Genomic DNA, 20809 nt, shown 5'->3' on the forward strand with positions numbered 1-20809 from the left:
AGGCATGTTTTTAATTTTAAAGTCTATAATCTAATGAAATGGTTTAGATTGTGCATTCAAGGTCAGATAGGGAGCGTGCATGAACTGTAGAAGGCAGCACAGGAGTTGTCAGATTTTTGGCGCGAAGCGTAAATGTGATGTTTATTGTTCCGATGTAGCCCACAAGATGGCAACACCTACTATGCACAAGAAAACACTTGACGTGTAAATGTGCATGTTTATGGTTCCGATTCAGACCACAAGATGGCAGACCCTCCAACGCGCACGGTCCCTATAATCATTCCATAGAAATAGGATAGTATAGAACGACTGTCAAACTTCGAAAGTGTGACCAAAAATGAAATGCAAGTGTGTGCGTAAATTGTCTATGTGCGAACAAAAATAGTGATGTCATGTTACGACATATTAATAATCTATCGATGTTTAACTGCTTTATCGACTACTTTTTCAAATGTATTTGAAAAAGTTGAAAATGATAAGGTTGAAGTTGTTTGAAAATGTGTTCGCAAAGAGTTGACTTACCAAAGAAAATTTGAATTTCGTGCCTTTTCCTGCTGACAATTTAGGTTGGGTGTGTATACGCTGTGTACAAGTATACGCTGTCTTGTTTCCTTGTGTTGGCGGCAAAGCCGTGGAAAAGTGGTTAAAATGTAAGTACTGTGTTGGAAAGTGAAGTTTAAATTTATCGCTAAACATGTGCACCTTCAAAAAAGGTATTATAACAATCGTTATTATTTTAAGTCGGTTATAAAGCTAATATCTTAATGATATCTTGTGAACAAATAATTCCATACCTACTAATATACCGACAAGTTATCGATACAGTCATATGAACATTTTGTCAAGCCCTAGCGTAAAGTAACAGTTTAGGTTTTTACACAAAATATTCTAAATTATTGACTAATATGATGAAATATTAACACACAATTGAAGAAAAACTTATAATGAACTGTATAAATTGGTTTTTCACACTTTTTATGCTGTTAATTTGATAAAATATCGTTACGAAAATTTCGCTAGGAATATCATAATTACCTGTGAAATGAGTATTTTCCTGGGTTTTTTGGCCCTGAAATACTACAACCCGGTACACAACATGACACCATCGTCACTAATTTACTTAATATATATTTTTCTATTTGATTCTCTTATATTTTTCACGTTAAAAAATACGGCAATATGATTTTGGCCACCTCGGCCGCCTTCGAACTCAAAATTGGTTACGTTTTCTCATATGTAGTCTGCCTCTTTCGCACTTATGGCTTGTCCATATACGTCATGGCTTCCCTTTCGCACACTTCATCTGTCTGTCAAGCGAAGCGACTGACATGTCTCTGAATCATTCAGAGTCATCATCGTCATAATTGGTGCGTTAAAATTAACCATGGTTAACAAGGTTACTCGAAAAAAAATTACCCCACGTAACCGAAAGTGAATGTTTACAAGGTCCCCAACAAATTTGCAATGAAACCCTACACAATTTCACACCTATCAAAAGAGGCATGAACCTTTGCACAGTATCGTATGACGATAAATTGGCTGGGCTAAGTTGGCAACCCGTGTCGGGTTGCGCGCATGCGTGGACGCCATTTTGAAAAAGTTTTGCACGATGGAAATATATCCCGCCTCTTTGCTTTTACGGCCCATTTGATGGCCTTTTTGGAGATTTGTTTATAGTTTTTAAAATAAGGTTTTTGCGAGATTAACCCTAAGACTTTTATTTTCGAATATTGACTGTTTGTTAATTTCATGTCTTTTATTTATTTATATAAGAATTGAAGTCTTGGAGCCCCTTTACATTTCTAAGGATATTTTAATGATCGTTTTATTATATTTAATCTCTGACACTTAGAGACTTTTACATCTCTAAAGAATTTTAATATTTGTTGCTTGTATTTTTTTATTATAGTTTTTTTATGAAATTCGACATTTAGAGACGGTGTACTCTGTTAAAATATCTAATATTTAATTTATTTCATATTTGTAATTGTATTTTGTTATTTTTATGATTGTAAGAATTTGACATGTAAAAGGCCCCTGTGGCCTATTTGCTGAATAAATGTTTGTTTGTTAGTAGGTAGGTAACCTTTCTGTCGACGTGATATCGCGTCCTGAGGACTCGAGGGGTTAAGTTAGGAATGCATGTGCCAACTTCTATTAAATGGGCAGGCTCAAGAAAAGTACATCTAGTGTCATATTGGATAAAATGTACACCATAACAGTGTATGGTCAAAACGTTATCTACCTTACCTACATATTTATTACGTTCAATCAAAGAAAATATTTACCTTGTAATAAAATATTAACATACAATTTAGGTCTACGATTTTAATAGTAAGACACCGAATTCATGTATATAAATATTCTGAACTGTTTACTACCTTACCTACCTAATTGATAATAATGAATCAGAATATATCACATATAATCTCGATGATGAAACCCTATTGGAAAACGTTTGCAGTCATAGTCATAGTGTATTTAGGTTGTTTAAAGTTGACGACCGGTTTGGCCTAGTGGGTAGTGACCCTGCCTACGAAGCTGATGGTCCCGGGTTCAGTAATTTATTTATGTTAGTTATAGAATTAAGTTAAATTATTTAAAATCGATGTTATATAATGTGATTATGTGTGTGTGTGTGTGTGTGTGTGTCGTCTGAAATGTATGTACGCCTGAAAAGGTAGAGTTTGGTGATACTACTAGAGTAGCAATTTTAGCTAATATATGTAACCCATTCTCCACATGCATTAATAAATTATTTCATTATTTATTTATTATTTCATTTCAAATCCTGGTAAGGGCATGTATTTGTGTGATGAGCATGGATATTTGTTCCTGAGTCATGGGTGTTTTCTATGTATTTAAGTATTTATAAATATTTATATATTATATATATCGTTGTCTAAGTACCCTCAGCACAAGCCTTATTGAGCTTACTGTGGGACTTAGTCAATTTTGTGTAATAATGTCCTATAATAATATTATAATATTAAAGTAACTCTGTACATGGCGACCCTGCCTGAATCCGTATTTTGAAAGACCTGTATGAATCACTCACTGGCAAACCTGGGGTCGTTGGAGGCGGGGTACCACGAGGCCCCGCGCATGTCTCCATAGTGGGGCAGGTCCGAAGGCGCGCATCCGTAGCCCTGCACGGGTTGCCCGTACAGCGGCACGGCGTACGGGTTGCCCGCCATGCACGAGCCCCCGCCGAGCGGGGAGTTGATGCTGCTGCCGGAGGAGTTAGACCTGGGGAGGGAAAAGGTTATTAGGACTTGTGAAGTGTAAGAGCATTTTTATAGTGTCCCATGTCCCATCCAATATCGGATGTTGAATACGACTATGTACGATTTGTTAGATGATTTTCACAAAATTAGAAGAATGGATTGGATGTTAGCAAATTTTCACAGTAGCAAATTTCCACATCTCGTTTTTTATGGTGTACTAGCGACCTGCCCCGGCTTCGCACGAGTATGTATTATACTTATAAACCTTCCTCTTGAATCACCTAAACCGCATTAAAATCCGTTGAGTAGGTAGTTTTAAAGATCTAAGCATACCTACATAGAGACAGACAAACATCGGCAAGCGACTTTGTTTTACACTATGTAGTGACTATCGAGTGCAAAATCGGTGATAACACGGAAGCGATAAAAAGTAAAAAAAGTGCCTTTATTTAAACATTTAATTATTGTTTCATGTTCAAAAGAAAGCTTTGAAACCCTAGGTCCATGGGGTCCTAACGTGCAAAACTTTTTTGCAGAAATCACGAACTTATTTTAGATTTAAGCTAGTTATAGTAATCCTCTGTATATATAATCATTATGTATATTGTTATTGTAAAGAAAGCGCTGGTGCAAAAATAATGCCATAGGGCATTTTCTAGCAGCTGTTTTTCTCCAAAGGCCATTTGACATCAGAAATCGAATCGGACAATCTGAAAACGCTCCAATATGAGTCGATATTTTATTACGTGTTCCTTTTTAGGGCTCCGCACCAAAAAGGTACAAAAGGAACCTATATGGTGCTACTCTGTCTGTCCATCCGTCAGTCTATCACATTGCTAAATATCTGGAGAACTACTTTGAAACAAAGAGCATATATTCACTACGTTTCTTTGAAATTTACTTTATTTCAAATTTGGAATAGATATGAAGAACGCTAACGCATCGAAAGTGTTATTATAATTATTATTTTACTATGAAAAATGCCTAATATGTAGAGGGGGCAAATTTTCAAAGTCAAAGTAATTGAAATTAAGAGTTATCTAATCACTCTTCCTTATTAGTGCGGTGGAGAGACAAATAGGGTTACGCTGTCGTAGCGCAAACGATTATCATCTTGGCTAGGCCCCTGGGCGTCCGGCAGCTGATCATCTCGAAATGGTATACCATCATCTATGTTTAGCTCTTAGTCTATAAACAGGAATTCTGTGATTCTGTGCCCGGTTCCGTAGTTATTGAGCCTAAATCTAACCTTGACAATTGTTATGACAAGCGGCCATCTTAGCTCGTTGTGGTGTTTGTACACCCACACATGTCATTGAGTTGGCGTGTGTCTTGTTCAAGACTTTTAGAGGTAGGTATGTTAATGTTGCAATACCATGGGAATAATAAATATTCTGGCGTGAGAATGCCATTTTTATGTGCACTACGCATAGAGCATTGTTTTTCATAAAATTAATTAAAGAAAAAAAAGTTTTTTTTTAATTATATTTACCGTAAATCAAAAATACGACCAAGTTTTATTGAGTATAACATTTGAAACTTAAAGGATAGCTGTTGCGCAGTGATATTTTCGCTCGGTCGAAAACTTTTATGACCGAACGTTAGTGGAGGTCTTCGTTACAGCTTGGGCAAAAAGGCTTTCGTATGTCCAGATGATCTCCTCTGCAGGTCGCATTTTTAAACCGATTCTCGTGAAATATTGTGAGCAGGTTTGGTAGTTGCCTAGCATAGATAGATTTTTTGTCGTTTCGCTTTTTGGAAAATATTCAAAGTGGCGGTAATTTACATAACCAATAAGCGGTGGTAGCCGAGTAGATATGACGTTCGACTTTCAATCCGGAGGTCGATGGTTCAAATTCTGGCTCGTACCAATGAGTTTTTCGGAACTTATGTACTAAATGTCATTTGATATTTACCACCAGCTTTTCGGTAAAGGAAAACATCGTGATGAAATCTGCAAACATCTGCGAAGAAATTCAAAGGTATATGTGAAGTCCCCAGTCCCCATTGGGCTAGCTTGGGGACTATAGCCCGAACCCTCTCGCGCATGAGAGAAGGCCTGTGTCTAGCAGTGGGACATATATAGGCTGAATTATTATTATAGAATATCATAAAAGAAACGAACCTTAAAACCAGTAGGTATATAAAACTTCTTCAAACTTTTATGATGAAAGTCTTGGATTTTTTTTTATAATGTTCACAGAAAAGACGCCGATTTTCAACGTTTTTGACATATTCACCGCCGGTTAATACCTAGTCTAAGAGGGTTTGTTATTATTTTTATTTTACGGCACCGATATAATTTAGTCCATCGCTGGCAGGAAGCGCTGGTGGCCTAGCGGTAAGAGCGTGCGACTTGCAATCCGGTGGTCGCGAGTTCAAACCCCGGCTCGTACCAATGAGTTTTTCGGAACTTATGTACGAAACATTTGATATTTACCAGTCGCTTTTCGGTGAAGGAAAACATCGTGAGGAAACCGGACTAATCCCAACAAGGCATAGTTTACCCTCTGGGTTGGAAGGTCAGATGGCAGTCGCTTTCGTAAAAACTAGTGCCTACGCCAGATCTTGGGATAAGTCGTCAAGCAGACCCCCTTCTCCCATGAGCCGTGGCAAAATGCCGGGATAACGCGAGGAAGAAGAAGAATTGTTAACTATCAGACTTCGATTATTACGTAATATTATAAATGGCTAGATTCAGCTCCGCTTTGTCAGCCTCGCCTCCTCTTGGCGGTTGGTTGGTTGGTTGGTAGAGTATTTAAGAGCAAGTTCGGCCTGGCCAGCCACATTAGGGCTCATGCTAGACAACGTCCATAATGTTTATTCAGGGTCGCCGGCGCCGTCATAGAAAACGATGAGGAGGACTATACATATATAAATGACTGTTCCACATTGTATTTGCACAATGAGCTGTGTGGTCAATGGAGCCTCCTACGCAAATCTACTGCGCATCTCTTCTTAATAACCACTTTAGATAAGTATTTGCATGGACCTGGACGAAAGGACATACACTTCAGAAACTACAAAGCTCTTGTATGACCATTTTAGTTACTAGCTTCGCTTTTAATAGGTACTAGCACTAATTGCGACCCCCATGACAATTTCGACCTCAACCAGGAAGCGAGTACAACTGCTGACTGCAACTGTGTGTGTGTGTGTGTGTGTGTGTGTGTGTGTGTTGTGTGTGTAATTTGTTTTTGTAGGTTATGGGCCTAGCACGCGTTCATTGAGATATTTCGTTCAGTAGGTTTTCAAAACAACACGAGTTTCTACAGTATTTATAATACATATATATGTACGACAAATAAAAATGTAAGTAAAAAACATAATAATAATTACAATTACTATCCGGCACCTAAATACTTAGCACATTGAGTGCCGGGAACGCTCGGCGGGTTCTCTGTTCGTAGTCACTTTCCTCTACAATGCGGGAAAACGCTGAAATCGGCTGCGAGCGTAGCGCTACGAAAACGTTGGCAGTGAATATGTTATGTGATGGTGGGATCAAAATGATGATATTTGTATCACTGACAAAAAAAAACAATGAACTCTAAATCTGTACAAAATAGCAGAATAGGTTTAGAAGCCCGATCAGCTAAGCCTTCTGGCCTAGCTTACTCTGTAAATAAATAAGTACCTACATACTTACATTACATATCTTTATCGTTACGCCTTATTAGACCTATACATATGTAAAAAATCGAATAAAACGACATAGTAACATGGTGTTTATTATATTTAACAACTTTTACTACGGGATCAACCCCAAAACCGCGTAATAAAATTGGCTGTTTCATAAATTTGGGCTGTCTGAACTTGACTTTTTCTATGGGACACCCTGGACTACCCTACATACAACATATATGTACGTACGATTCAAGAAAGTAAAAATAATTGTATAACGTTGTGATTTGTGATTGCACGTGATCTGAGAATTCAATTGACACTTCCATGCAACTAAACAAAAGAGGATTATAACGGACTCATAAAGAAGTGATCAAAATCCCTTCCTGAATGTGACAGTCGTACGTTAGCGTGCTCTGGACAGTTTTTTTTTAGTTTGCTACTAGACCATGGGTTGACCCAAATCAGCCACACGCATCGGCCCGGCGCCATCCTACTAGACAATGCACAGCTTATCTGCTTAATCCCTATTTACACAATTTAATCTCCGCGCCCTCTAACGGGACCATTCATACCAACGACCTGTGAATTTAAACCTTAAAGCACCTAAATAGAGATTAGCGTGCCGACGATAAAACACCCTACGCCATTACGATGTTTGACTTGACAAATTGAGTTTTGACAGGGCGGGAAAATTCCCGCCAACCGTTTCAGGTTAGGACGTTATAATTGGGGATAATTTTAATTGATTTAACTCTGTTATCTTTCGATTCTGCTGGTGCTTTGTTAATTTTGTTAATTGACAGTTGTTGTTTTAGTTGAATAGAGAACTTGATACTTGGCCAAGAATTATCTTGGCAGTTTTAAACAATTATGTTTCCGTTGTGTCCTATAATATTTATTTAAAAAAATACTTTTCTATACAGCTTGTAACTACGGCAACGTCGTGGGTACATAAATTGCTGCATTTATTGTACAAACTGCTAGACCGCGGGCCAGGAGCATATATCGTCAGTCAGCGCCTCCCGGCTGATACTTTGCCAGGTGATAGTTTAGATGCTATCCTGAATTAACTATCATCTGACAAAGTGTCAAACGGGAGGCGATTACAAAAAAATTTTTACGTGTTTCGGTGGCCGCCATTCCTCATCCCACCTACAAAGCGGCAGTTGACGTCCACGAGGGTTCATTAGTCATAGCCGTTAACGAGTTATCGCCCGGGAGGCGATTGGTCATGAAAATCTGTACCTGATGGTTCGCGGTCTATGCCACCAGTTGATGCAAATAAATCTCTAAGAATCTATAGTTTCGCCATGTCCGTCTCTCTGTCTGTCTGTCCGTCCGAGGCTTGGCTCCGTGGTCGTTAGTGCTAGGAACCTGCAATTTGGTATGGGTATATAAAACAATCAATCTTTTTAAACGGTACCTCTCCTACATGTAAAATGGGGATGCATTTAATTTTGTTTTTTCGCTTTAACCGTAAGGTGTGAGGCCGTTGGATAAATCTTACCAAACGAATAATTTAAATTAATACCTACTTATGGACATTTTTATTTTCAGTCGTTTTTATTTTAAATATTTTTTTAAGTTTTAATTTTATTTTCTATTTGGTTGGAATTTTGCCGCGTGTTATTTGTTGGGTATAGGCGAAATAAATTAAACAGAATAAAGTAAATCTAACATTTGTTGTGTTTATGTATAATACCAACTATAGTCGGTCAAACAACTTTGTCAGTAGAAAAAGGTGCGATATTAAAATTTATTATGGGGTGATAACCCTTAGCGCCTACATTTTATGAATTTGCCGCTTTTTTCTACTGACTGAAATGGCTTAACAGACGCATCATCATTTTCCTCGCGTTGTCCTGGAATTCTCCCACGGCTCTTGGGAGCCTGGGTTCTGCTAGGCAACTAATCCCAAGAATTGACGTAGCGTAGGCACTAGTTTTAACGAAAGCGATTGCCATCTGACCTTCCAACCCAGGTGGTAAACTAGGCCTTATTGGGATTAGTTCGGCTTCCTCACAATGTTTTTTTGCACCGAAAAGCGTCTGGTAAATACATCATCAATATCAAATGATGAATTGATACTGACAGACTACATATTCATTAAGTAGTTATTTGCACTTAACAATAATACCCCTAGTATGTTTCTGCATAATCGAAATTGAATATCGATATTTTTTTAGTATAAATCCAATGTATGTAGTTGCAGCAATGATGACCAATATTTTGAAATTAAGTGCTATTAATATTCAGATTGTACTAATATGTAATTAGTTTCAATGTACTAGTTATTTATGACATAGGTTTATATATTATTATATGTAGGACAATACGTCAGAGTAATCAGATTACATACTAATTATATCTACTCATCCCCTGTAAAATTTAACGATTCATTTTCATCATATTTAATAGCAATGTTTTTATTAAACCATAAGTACCTATACATTTTTATTATTTTTGACGACCGGTCTGGCCTAGTGGGTAGTGACTCTGGGCATGAAGCCGATGGTGCCGGGTTCGAATCCTGGTAAGGGCATTTATTTGTGTGATAAACACAGATATTTGTTCCTAAGTCATGGGTGTTTTCTATGTTCTATGCATATAAGTATGTATTTATCTATATACGTATATATATCGTCACCTGGCATATTACAAGCTTTGCTTAGTTTGGGGCTAGGTCGATTTGTGTATGATTGTCCCCAAATTTTTTTTTATTTTTTTTTTATTTAATGCTCCTTAAATATTCTTTTTTGACACCACCTTTCAGAAAGCAATGCGACATATTAAGAAAACGTTTAAAATATTTTTCAGTACTAGATATATAAATAATTAGCTTTCAAAATTACTATTTTATAAGTAGGTTTTAGCACTTACTTAGCCGTCTCAGCATCGATATGGTACAAGAGGCTGCGCGGCAGCTCGTGCCCGAACCAGACCGGGTCCTGCATGTCCTAGGCCTCTAGGGTCCGACGGGGTCAACGAGGCCGACGGGGCCGGGTGCGTGTGCGGGGTGCGCCGCTCAGCGTCTGGCGAATGGGACATAGCTTGGACTTACGACTTTTAGCTCATTTCGAAGATTAACTAGTAAAAAATGATTGGATGTTAAATATAGAAATAGGGGTTTGTTTTAAAATAATAGAAGATAACTCAGAAATCGTAGTTGGAATAACTGTAGTCCTTAATTTTGCCAGACGCTGAAAGTATTTAATTAGGCACACACATAAATACAGTACGAATATTTTTAAGTTGTATATATTTCGTTTTAATTTATTTTTAAAGTAAACTTACTCAGTGGAAAAAGGCGTGAAAATCGAATTTTATATGGACCTTTCGCGCCTACATTTTTTGAATTTGCCGTTTTTTCTACTGACGGAAATGTTCTCAACATTTTTTGTACACATCAAAATTACATTTATCGGATATTTTGGGAGAAACTTGTAATTTCTTTTTTTTTTTTTTCTCTTTATTTTGGCACAAACAGTCATTACAGAAGAGTTACATTTGTCTTATATTACATATAATATTGACAATACAGTGCCGAAAACGTTATAGATTATAGTTATTAATTTTGTTGCAATGGACCTGAACTAACTTAACTATAAGAAGAAGATGAAATTGAAAGAAGGGAAACGTTCAAGCGCTGACCACTGTCCCAGTAAATGGCACCATTAAACATAATTCATTAACAGTATAAGTGACAGTGACATGCCAAGCACTAGGACGTTCACCCTCGTAATTGTTTACTACCTACTTAATATCTAAGCGTGTTATCGGTACATTATACATTATTATTTTATCATTCGTGACTTGTGAATTTATTATAAATTTTTTTTTTCAATCCTGTAAGAGTGGTATTAAAAAGGTCTATTTCGTTGAATTCTCTGTTGTAAAGATACATAGTACGGGGAATAAAACTGTTTCTAGTGTAGTTCTTTCGACGGATGGATGGTACGAACATATGAAGGTTACGGTTGGGGCGAGCGGGAAGTCTGGCTTTAGTGATGAAGTTTAATTTCAGAGTAAGCTCGGTAATATTAACACAAGAAAACAAGTTGTGTTTGTGTAAGTATATTTTCCTATCTTTGACAATCGCTCTATTTTAATCGAAGGACTAAAAAATATTAACTCAAAACAATACAAATAAATAAGTTACTCAATTTTATCACCGAACAGATTGTACTCGTATAAGTACCTAACAGTAAAACACAAACAGAGCACGCGTGTAAATTTTCACCGAAAAAACAGCACTTATATATTTTTTCAAACTAACCCAAAGTGCGAGAATTATCATCGTGTTTACTCAAATGTGTGAGTCCACGGCTCTTATGGGCAAGACAAACACTCTTTTACATGTAATTTAGTGTTGAAAAGCTGTCGATGGCGTTGCGTCATAGTACCTACCTACTGCTGTAAGTACCTACGTAAGTAGGTTCTTGTTCGTATTGGCAATGTCAATAAGGATGCTCGTGTGAGCTTACCATACGTAATAGTTATCATTATTTTTTACTTTACGACGAATTAAAAAGATTTTTTAAGCTTTTTACTAGAGTCCCTAAATGAATACTATTATGTAAGTATAAATTGAGGGGGTTTTCAGAAAAAAATGTACCCGTTTTGCCTTAATTATCCCTAATTTCCATACAAACATTATTAGTCCGTTTTGTATCGGTCCATACAACATGTATGGTTAACTGCGTTACAAAAATGGTAATTAAAAGTGGGACACTTTTTTGTTACTTAAATCGATAGTGCTCGTGTTTCTAAGTAGAAAAACGCAAAAGTAGACGATACACTTTTTTCCTACATAAAGAATAAAAATTGCATAAGCCCTTAAATATTATAGGAATATTTAAATAGATACTGGTATCGTATGCTGTAATAATTACTAGATTTCATAATAATTTAATTGTTTATTAGAAATTGTTGTCTATACCTAATACGAATTTAATATTTCATAAAAAAGTAATAAAGTAAAATTAAAAAAAAAACCGTTGACTATTAATTGAAGTTGATATAGGTAGCGATTTTATTCTATTTCAATATTCACGTAACGTAACTTAAGTAGGCGTCTGTTAACTGTGCCTATCAAGTATGAGATGATACAAAAGTTTTTTTTTAAAGGTGAGTTTTTAATTGATAATAATATTAGCCGAAATATACTAAACAAGTTATGCTTCTATTTTTGATCGTAATTTTTCCCCAAAAATAATTCGTGTTAAAAAAAATCAGTAAATTACTGTTTTAGATCAAAGGGTAAATATTGTATTTCACTGTTGTATTATTGTTGAATAAACATTAAGCTAAGCTTTGATGTTACCTACGATAGATATATAAATATGAATGACAATGAAAAACAAGGAATCTTTTTAGTTCACAACGGTTTCCAATTGAATTTCTAACGTATGACTATTAGTTAAGATTTGGTACCTACATATAGGTATATATTATAAGCTATTAGTGTATAACAATAAATATGTTAAAGATGATACCTATAGATAATCCAGTTCAGTGCAAGCAGAGTACCGGATAATATCTAGTAACCGACGCATGAGGTGATGGCGTTATTAGGCCTAATACTAGGTATAGGTAGTTTGGCTAGTTTGCTGGTACCGCAGTTATCTAGAAATTTGGAATGCTACAATATTACAAAATTACCTATTACGACAATTCAAAAATTGAGATTTAGTTTACTTTTTATTTTATTTTTATTCATAAAACACAGCAGCAATTAACACTCCACACATTAAACACTTTACATATATACAAAACAAATTATAATTGCTGCTATGTGTTTATGAATAAAAATATTGCTTGGACATTGAAAATTGAAATTAGTGTTTTTAAAAAATGCTTGTTTAGTTTTATGAGAATTCACTAAGTAATAACTACCGAACATGTTTTTGGTGCACACTTTCATTTCACTAAAATAAAACGGGTCGATTGCCGTTACAGCACAGTAAAAAATATTTAGTTTAAATTTAATATTTAATAATCGTTGGTACAATGCCTCAAGGGCCTACTTTAGATATAAGCTAGTTATAGTAATCATCTGTATATATCCATTATGTATATTGTTATCTCAATAAATATATTTTAATTTAATATTAATTGGATTTATGTTATTCATGCATGTATCTAAGTAGGTAGAGTAGAGACCTATTGCTTGTTCTTGTTTGTTTAAATATTTGAAGTCCTTTGGAGCATAACACTTCTTGTATCCATAATAAGTCACGTATTGGAGTGCCGCAAGGTTTGATTCATGGACCACGAGTTTTATCGGTAACACGATCACCACTCAAATTGCAATAAGTGTCATTAAAATAATTGTATAACTTTTGAAGCACAAGAGTTTGTGAAGAGGAGCTAAGAGAAGGCTAAGTACCTACCTAGAGGCACTCACGCATGGCTAGGCGTCGGCGCACATCACTCGCCACTTGACCGGCGATCACAACATAACATACCTGCACAAACAAACGTCACCGAACTATATCCTTCGGCGGCGAGCGCCGCTCGAGCACTCTCGGCGGGACCTTCGCCACTCGAAAAATCAGCGGGTGGAGGGTCCCCCCCTCGATCGATCGACGCACCTGTACGGCGACGGCGGGTTGTTGGCGAGCTCCAGCTTGCGGTACTCCTCGATCGGCGACAGGATGTCGGTCACGGAGAAAGGCGTGCTGTGCTGCAGTTGCAGCTGCGACAGGTTCTGCTGCAGCAGCGCGGATTTTGGCGATAAGCTCATCGCCAGCTCGGCGGCGCTCAGTTCCGGCAGCGCCTCCGCCGGACACGGCGAGTAGCCGCCGCCCTCCGCGGACATCCGACCGGCCACACTCGACGCCACTCGACGGCTCAGCCTCTAGTGGCTCTCGGGGCGAGAGTGGCGGCCGGAGCCCCCGGCGCGGGTTACGGCCACTCGAGGAGCCCCGCCCCGCGCGGGTGCGGGCGCCCTATGGGCGCGGCGCTGCGCGGCCATTGGCGGAGGCCGAGGGGCCGGGCGCTCCGTGGCGGGGCGCGCTCCGCTAATTATCGCGTCTCGCCGGCCCGGCTCACTCGTGCACGGGCCGTCCTAATGAAACAATTCGTTGCGTTCGATATTACATTGTCTATGTATCGCTGTCATGGAGTTTGTTCTGGTTGATTACGGTTTTGTTAGGCTGTGTTTTGGCACTTTTTCTATGTTCACATTTATAGGTACGTATTACTCGATGTGTGTATCGCTATGTTAGTATTTAAATGTTCTAAGTTCTAAAAATTTAACGCGCTGTTATTGATATGCCTCCAGTAAATGTGCCTACCTATATCTATCCCTATAAGAATATGTAGGTATGTATCTAGTTGATAAAAATAATAGTTGTTTATTAATCTTTGATAATTATGTTTCAATGATTTGCAATAGTTGGTTATCTACTTATAATACCTAAATGTTTGTCTTTTTAGATATCTAATAAACACATATAAATGGATCAAGCAATAATTAGGTACCTAATACCTTAATGTTTGTCTTTTTGGATATCTAATAAACACATATAATAAAAAGACCTAGATAAAACTTAATAATTATGCAGAAATAACACATTAATGAAAAATGTAGCACAGTTTGTGTATATTACATATTACGATTTAAACATTTTCATTTTCAGAAACAGTGACCATGTGCACCTCGACATTATCCTTATGTAGGGAATGTAAACCGGTTTTTAATTGTATGTAAAACCGGTTATTTACCAAAATTTCATACAAATAAAAACCGGTTTACATTCCCTATCCTGATGCCTATTTGCATGGCAGTTTAAAAATTGTCAATTAACTGTGAGCTTTTGAAGCTACCTAACCTGTCGTTATTTTTCTTTTAAAAACTTAATTGATTATTTCCATATAAAATGAATAACTATCAAACTGTTATTGTGTATTCGTAAATTAAGGTAATTTTGCAAACCTTAAGGTAGGTATTCTCATGTCTTTACATATCTCGGGAGTCTCGCGACTATGGGGTCCCGGTAGGTTACACATATAAGTAGGTAGGTATTCTTACATTATTATTATAAAAATGTTTTTCTTCTTTTTATTGGTCTTCAAGATGTTATTAGATACGAAATTTTATTCAACTTGTAATGTTAGTATAGTTATACCTAGCTGGTTCGCTATTGTTTCAGCTAATAGAGCTTAAAGATCTGACTTTACGCGGCGGGCACCAACGTAGCGCACGTAGTACGAGTTTTAGCAATGAAAACTTACAAGATACAGATACCTATATGTTACGTTATATTCATGAGAAGTATCATGTAATTTAAGTATGTCATTTTAAAATGACAATTTAAAGCGAATAAATTCTCGCAAATACCTATTTGTAAATTCTACCTGTTTCACCTACGTCGTAATGCAATTCGTAAGTTTTTATTTTAATTACTTAGTAATTTATTTACTTAAGATGTATGTAAAAACCAAGCTACATATTTTAATTAAAGTGTAGAGTTTGTGAAGTTATGGCTTGTAGAGTAAGAAGCTTGGCTCTACATGAGATGTGATAACTTTTTGACAGTGCGAGCCGTATGGTTCCGTCTTGGCAACATTTTACATGAAAGTGTTTTTGGTGGGATGCTTTCTTAAATATTAGCTTTATTTTTTTGACTTATATAACCTTTTTTTTTCAATTTTACATGTCTGAAACTTGATAAAGCACTAGGTATCAAAATTGCAATGAGATAAAGAAACAAATAATTTTAATAAATACTATAGTACATTCTTATTAAGACATATTGACTAAATCCCACAGTATGTCCAAGAAGACGTGTTATGGTTACTCAGACAAATATATACCCTATAATCATTGTAATAATGCAAAATGTATTTATTTAATCTTATCGTACAAAAGGCGAACTTAATGCCAAAAGTATTCTCTACCAGTCAACCTTAATATTATAGTAATGTAGGTAGGTAATAGGTATGCCTGTTTTTCCGCAAAAATTGGATTTATCACGCAATTCAAACTTGTTAAGGAATCCTAGTTGAGTTTTAGCAGGTATACATGAAGAGGTAATAAGCTAATAGCGATGTAGTTACATCGACTTACGGCATCACATAGTTATGTTAAGTGTTAAGATTTTTATTTTATTTTTGAATATTGCGTAGGTATGTTTTTGATGGCTTTGATTTAGGTACTTAATTTTAAATAGAATATTACATATAGGTACTAAGTACATGTACTACGTATTACCATTGTTGTAAATGTTTGTAGGTATTTGTTATTGGTGAAGACACGCTTTGGTTATTTTATTCGTTTTTTTTTAAATCTTTTCGTTCTGTAAGTACTTTTTCAACACACCTGCTCAAAACGACGTTTTTATTCCACCGATTTTTGCCTCATAATCCTAGATATTAAACACGCGTGCTTTTTCAGTATATTATAACACTCGTGCTTTTTCATTATATCATCCGACTGAGTTAAGAAGGTAACTGATTCCTAATAATATGCATGGAAACGGAGCCTTATTAATTTGGTCGAGTAATACATTTTTTTTTACCAACGTTTCAAATATTAGTTCAAAGAGGTTTTATCACACTAAACATAATTTCTAGATTATTATCATTTTATTTGGAAATTAAAATATATTGAAGACTTAATAAATTATTTACATGTGCTTTTGTATAGTATAGTTAACAAACTTAAAAACTAAATCTAAAAAAAAAAAATATTATAAATAAGTGCCTATAAGCCCAGCACGCTTTGGTACAATTATTCGATGTTAAAACTGTAAGCCACCAGTTTGAAAATTGTACTTTTACAGTTATGACAAAAAAAAAACTAATTTATACCTAAGTTTTGTTTTTTCCTCGCAAGTGTGTTGGGAGCGCGGCGGCACGTGATTGGTCAATTTTTTTTTAGTTGGCTACAGCGTATCGGATTTTTTTTTGTTGAGTTGGGAGCCCATACATGAAAAGTACGCAACTATAGTTTGGTATACGAAATCTTAATTCAACCATTACAGTCGACGAGTGCAAAAAATACTACTTCACGTAATACCTAAATGTATATTGTTCAAGCCCTCAGCTAGTCAATTAATTAACCATTATAATTGCTTACCAACCATCTGAGTTGAGAGATAGACGTATTTCTACAATCCCCACGGTATTTCAGTGTCGGTACCTACTTACCTAAACATTTTTCAACATTGACTGTACATCTACATAAACTTGCCTATAAGACGGATCTACCGCTTAGGTAGGATACTTTCTGCCTCGCACAGCTAAACTGTTTAATGAACTGTTAAATGAATAAACTGTCGCCTGCGGTATTTCCGAACCAATACGACCTTCAAACCTTCAAGAAAAGAGCGTACTCCTATCTTAAATGCAACGCACTTACAACCCCTCTGGTGTTGCGGGTGTCCATGGGCAGCGGCAATCGCTTACTTCAGGTGATCCGTCTGCTTGTTTGCCTCCTATATCATAGGTACTTTCTCTTTTAACCAGAGGTAATGAGATATGAATTTAAAATCCATAGAATTACCACAGAAACTTGCTACTAACAGGTATACTGGGTGTATTAGACCCAACAATGGGATTCTTTAATTGTTATTACACACTATGCAATACTAGACTAAAGAATTAAATGAATATATAAGATAAAGATAGTTTATTATTCAAGTAGACATATTACAATGCGCTTATGAACGTCAAATAAAGCTACACCGGCTCTAACCTTACACCTCAGACCCGAGATTTAAATCCCCCCTCAATTGGAGGAGGGTATCCCAATATGGACCGGCAAGAAACTCGCTCGATGCTGCTCTCTCGTTAACTCGCTCTAGCTGCCTCGGTTGACGACCGCTCTGGCCTAGTGGGTAGTGACCCTGCCTATGAAGCCGATGGTCCCGGGTTCGAATCCCGGTAAGGGAATTTATTTGTGTGATGAGCACAGATATTTGTTCCTGAGTGATGGTGTTTTCTATGTATTTAAGTATTTATGTATATATCGTTGTCTGAGTACCCACAACACAAGCCTTCTTGAATATTTATTTATAACCACAAACTAAACGAGACGTAGGTTTTAGTGGTATGAAATGATTCTGAAAGAAAATTTTAATTTACTCTTAACCGCAACAGCATAATTAGTTATTGGATTTTTTCGAGCGACAATGTAAGGTAAAAGTACGAGTGTTCGACGCTGCACTAGTACTCGACATGGGCACTTTATGTCAAAGTGACAAGGATTAAGTTCGAATACAGAAAAATCTTCGTTGTTCAAATTTAACCTATATTTCCATGAAATAAAGTGCCCATGTCGGTGACTAGTGCAGCGTCGAGCACTAGTACTTCTACCTTATTTCGTAAGTATCTCGTTCATCGTGATCACTAAACTTGTGGTAGTTGTGACGTCGCGTCATGAATGCGACGTTTTGAGTCAAAACAAATGAGTGAGTGATACTATGGAGTATGGAATTAGAAAGAGTGAAATCTCTTATGGTAGAACTGTTCCAAAAGTGTCCAGCTGTCAGCTATAAATATTAGTTCCAAATCTCTCCAGAGTAGCTAAGAACCTAGGCGTTATTGACGAAGTGAAGTGCGCTGTCTGTGATTTGATTCTTTTTTCAAGTGTTCTAGGTATTAGAGCGCCACCTATTTAAGGTTTTTTGATGACACTTTTGGGTACATGGAGATTCCATTCCTTAGTGATCACTAAGCTTGTGGCAGTTGTGACGTCGCGTCATGAATGCGACGTTTTCAGTTAAAACAAAGTAGTGATACGTTGCTGAATTATTTTATATGGAAAAATAAAAGTCGTCCATTTTTTATAAAACTTAGTTCAATTCAGTTCAGTTCAAATATACTTTATTCATGTAGGCCTAGCAACAAGCACTTATGAATAATAAGACAGTATTATCAGAGCAATTTATTGATGTTGTAAATATTATTCCATATAATACTAATGAGTATATTTCATAAATCAAATTTAATACTAAGAATTTCACAAAATATCGTCATACAAAAAAAAACAATTGTATAAAAAATACTAGTCTAGAATGTTTCTAGAAAAAATTCTAAATGTCAAACAAATAAAATAAAATATAAAACAACAAAGGAAGTACATGCATTGGAATATCCATCTCATCATCATTATTCAAATATAATAAATAATTAATCATTTCGATTAATCCCACGTTGTTTTATCATTATGAGAATGTATTCATTAAACTAACTACCCTATGATTATATTATGATCGTATAAATACACGCTGTATACAATTGTACATTCGTCTGCATACTTTTAGTGACGAATCATGTATCCAAATACACGCTGTATACAAAAATACACGCCGTATATAATTGCACATTAGCCTGTATACTATTAGTGACGAATCGTGTATCCAAATACACGCTGTATACAAAAATACACGCTGTATACAATTGCACATTAGCCTGTATACTATTAGTGACGAATCATGTATCCAAATACACGCTGTATACAAAAATACATGCTGTATACAATTGTACATTAGTCTGTATACGTGACTAATCATGTATCCAAATACACCCTGTATACAATTGTACATTAGTCTGTATACTTTTAGTGACAAATCATGTATCCAAAGTTATTTATTTTATTTAATAAAACTGACTAAATATTTAAGTATTTTTAATGGTTGTTTTTTTTTACCCCTGCCTTATAAGACGTCCTACCTGTTTATTAATCCAACAATGTTACTTTTAATGTAATTGCACTAATAATGTACAGGGAATTTATATTTATTTACAGTACATATGGTGCTACTTTACCGCACTAGTGCAAAAATTAGCATATTACGTTACTGTGTCGAACATTTAAAGAGCCATATGTGCTGTAAAACGTTGTACGATACATGTGCGAATAGGTAATTCGCAACTCGTGTCGATTTAAAACACTCCCTTCGGCCGTGTTTTAATTTGTCGCCACTCGTTTCGAATTTCCTATTTTTCGCACTTGTATCGTAATGTACTATTATGTTAAACCTTGGAAAAATCAAGTCCTCGATTTTTTTTAGGAATTGCTTACCTACCTGTACCCTGTACCAAGAAAAGGAGACATAAGTATATTTTTTGAATGAATACAGCCTACACCTACCTACTACCTAGTAAGGATAGTGATTGATGTGTGCATACATTTTGAAGTAGATACCGATAGAGGCAATCGTATGCATAACTATAGTCTGTCAAACAACTTTATCAGTACAAAAAGGCGCGAAATTCCAATTTTGTATGAGACCACATTTCGCGCCTACATTTTTAAACTATCCGCTTTTTTCTACTGATGGAAATGGCTTGACAGACTATACCTAATGCTGAACATAATACTGACAGTAACATAGGAAATTGCAGTAGGTACCTACTTACCAAATCCTGCAATCAAAGTTAGTTAAACGATCCCTCTGATTTAATTTCCTCTCATTCCCTACGACAGTTTATTGTCAAATAAAATAAAAACGGTTCAATAAGAGCATTTGACCACACATGCAACGAGTTTAGAGGCCAAAAATGTAAAGCAACTGAGCCGAAATATCCGGAAGAACATGGTAAACAGTTTTTAGGGTTCCGTACGCATAGGGTCAAACGGGACCCTATTACTGAGACTCCGCTGTCCGTCCGTCCGTCCGTCTGTCACCCGGCTGTATCTCATGAACCGTGATAGTTAGCCAGTTGAAATTTCTACAGATTATATATTTGTGCCTCTATAACAACAAATACTAAAAACAGAATAAAATAAATATTTAAATAAATTAAATTATCATTTATTTCGACCATCTGGGATCATACAACAAACATACTACATTACAAAAAATTAAATAAATAAATAAGTTAATTAATAAAATTCAACAACAATATTCTTTAAGGGGGCTCCCATACAAAATAGTGATTTTTAGATAATAGTACGGAACCCTTAGTGCGCGAGTCCGCTTCGCACTAGGCTGATTTTTAAT

General features: G+C 36.1%; 1 protein-coding gene across 2 annotated transcripts in view; it reads right to left on the reverse strand.

The window, feature by feature from the left end:
• LOC133528119 (homeobox protein Nkx-2.1-like) overlaps window positions 1–13706 on the reverse strand; it is a 52823-nt gene extending 39117 nt beyond the window's left edge. Inside the window, exons 1-3 of one of the 2 annotated variants that reach the window (XM_061865349.1) lie at window positions 13448–13576; window positions 9735–9886; window positions 3059–3249 (exon numbers count right to left, since the gene is read on the reverse strand). In XM_061865349.1, coding sequence (XP_061721333.1) covers window positions 3059–3249; window positions 9735–9808 — 265 coding nt within the window. In that variant the 5' untranslated portion in view covers window positions 9809–9886; window positions 13448–13576. Of the gene's footprint in view, window positions 1–3058; window positions 3250–9734; window positions 9887–13447 lie in introns of both variants that reach the window. The other variant, XM_061865348.1, reaches the window with a different exon arrangement.
• Between the last annotated feature and the right edge of the window lie 7103 nt (window positions 13707–20809).

Source organism: Cydia pomonella, chromosome 19, assembly GCF_033807575.1.
Source record: "Cydia pomonella isolate Wapato2018A chromosome 19, ilCydPomo1, whole genome shotgun sequence".
Taxonomy (NCBI): Eukaryota; Metazoa; Arthropoda; class Insecta; order Lepidoptera; family Tortricidae; genus Cydia; species Cydia pomonella.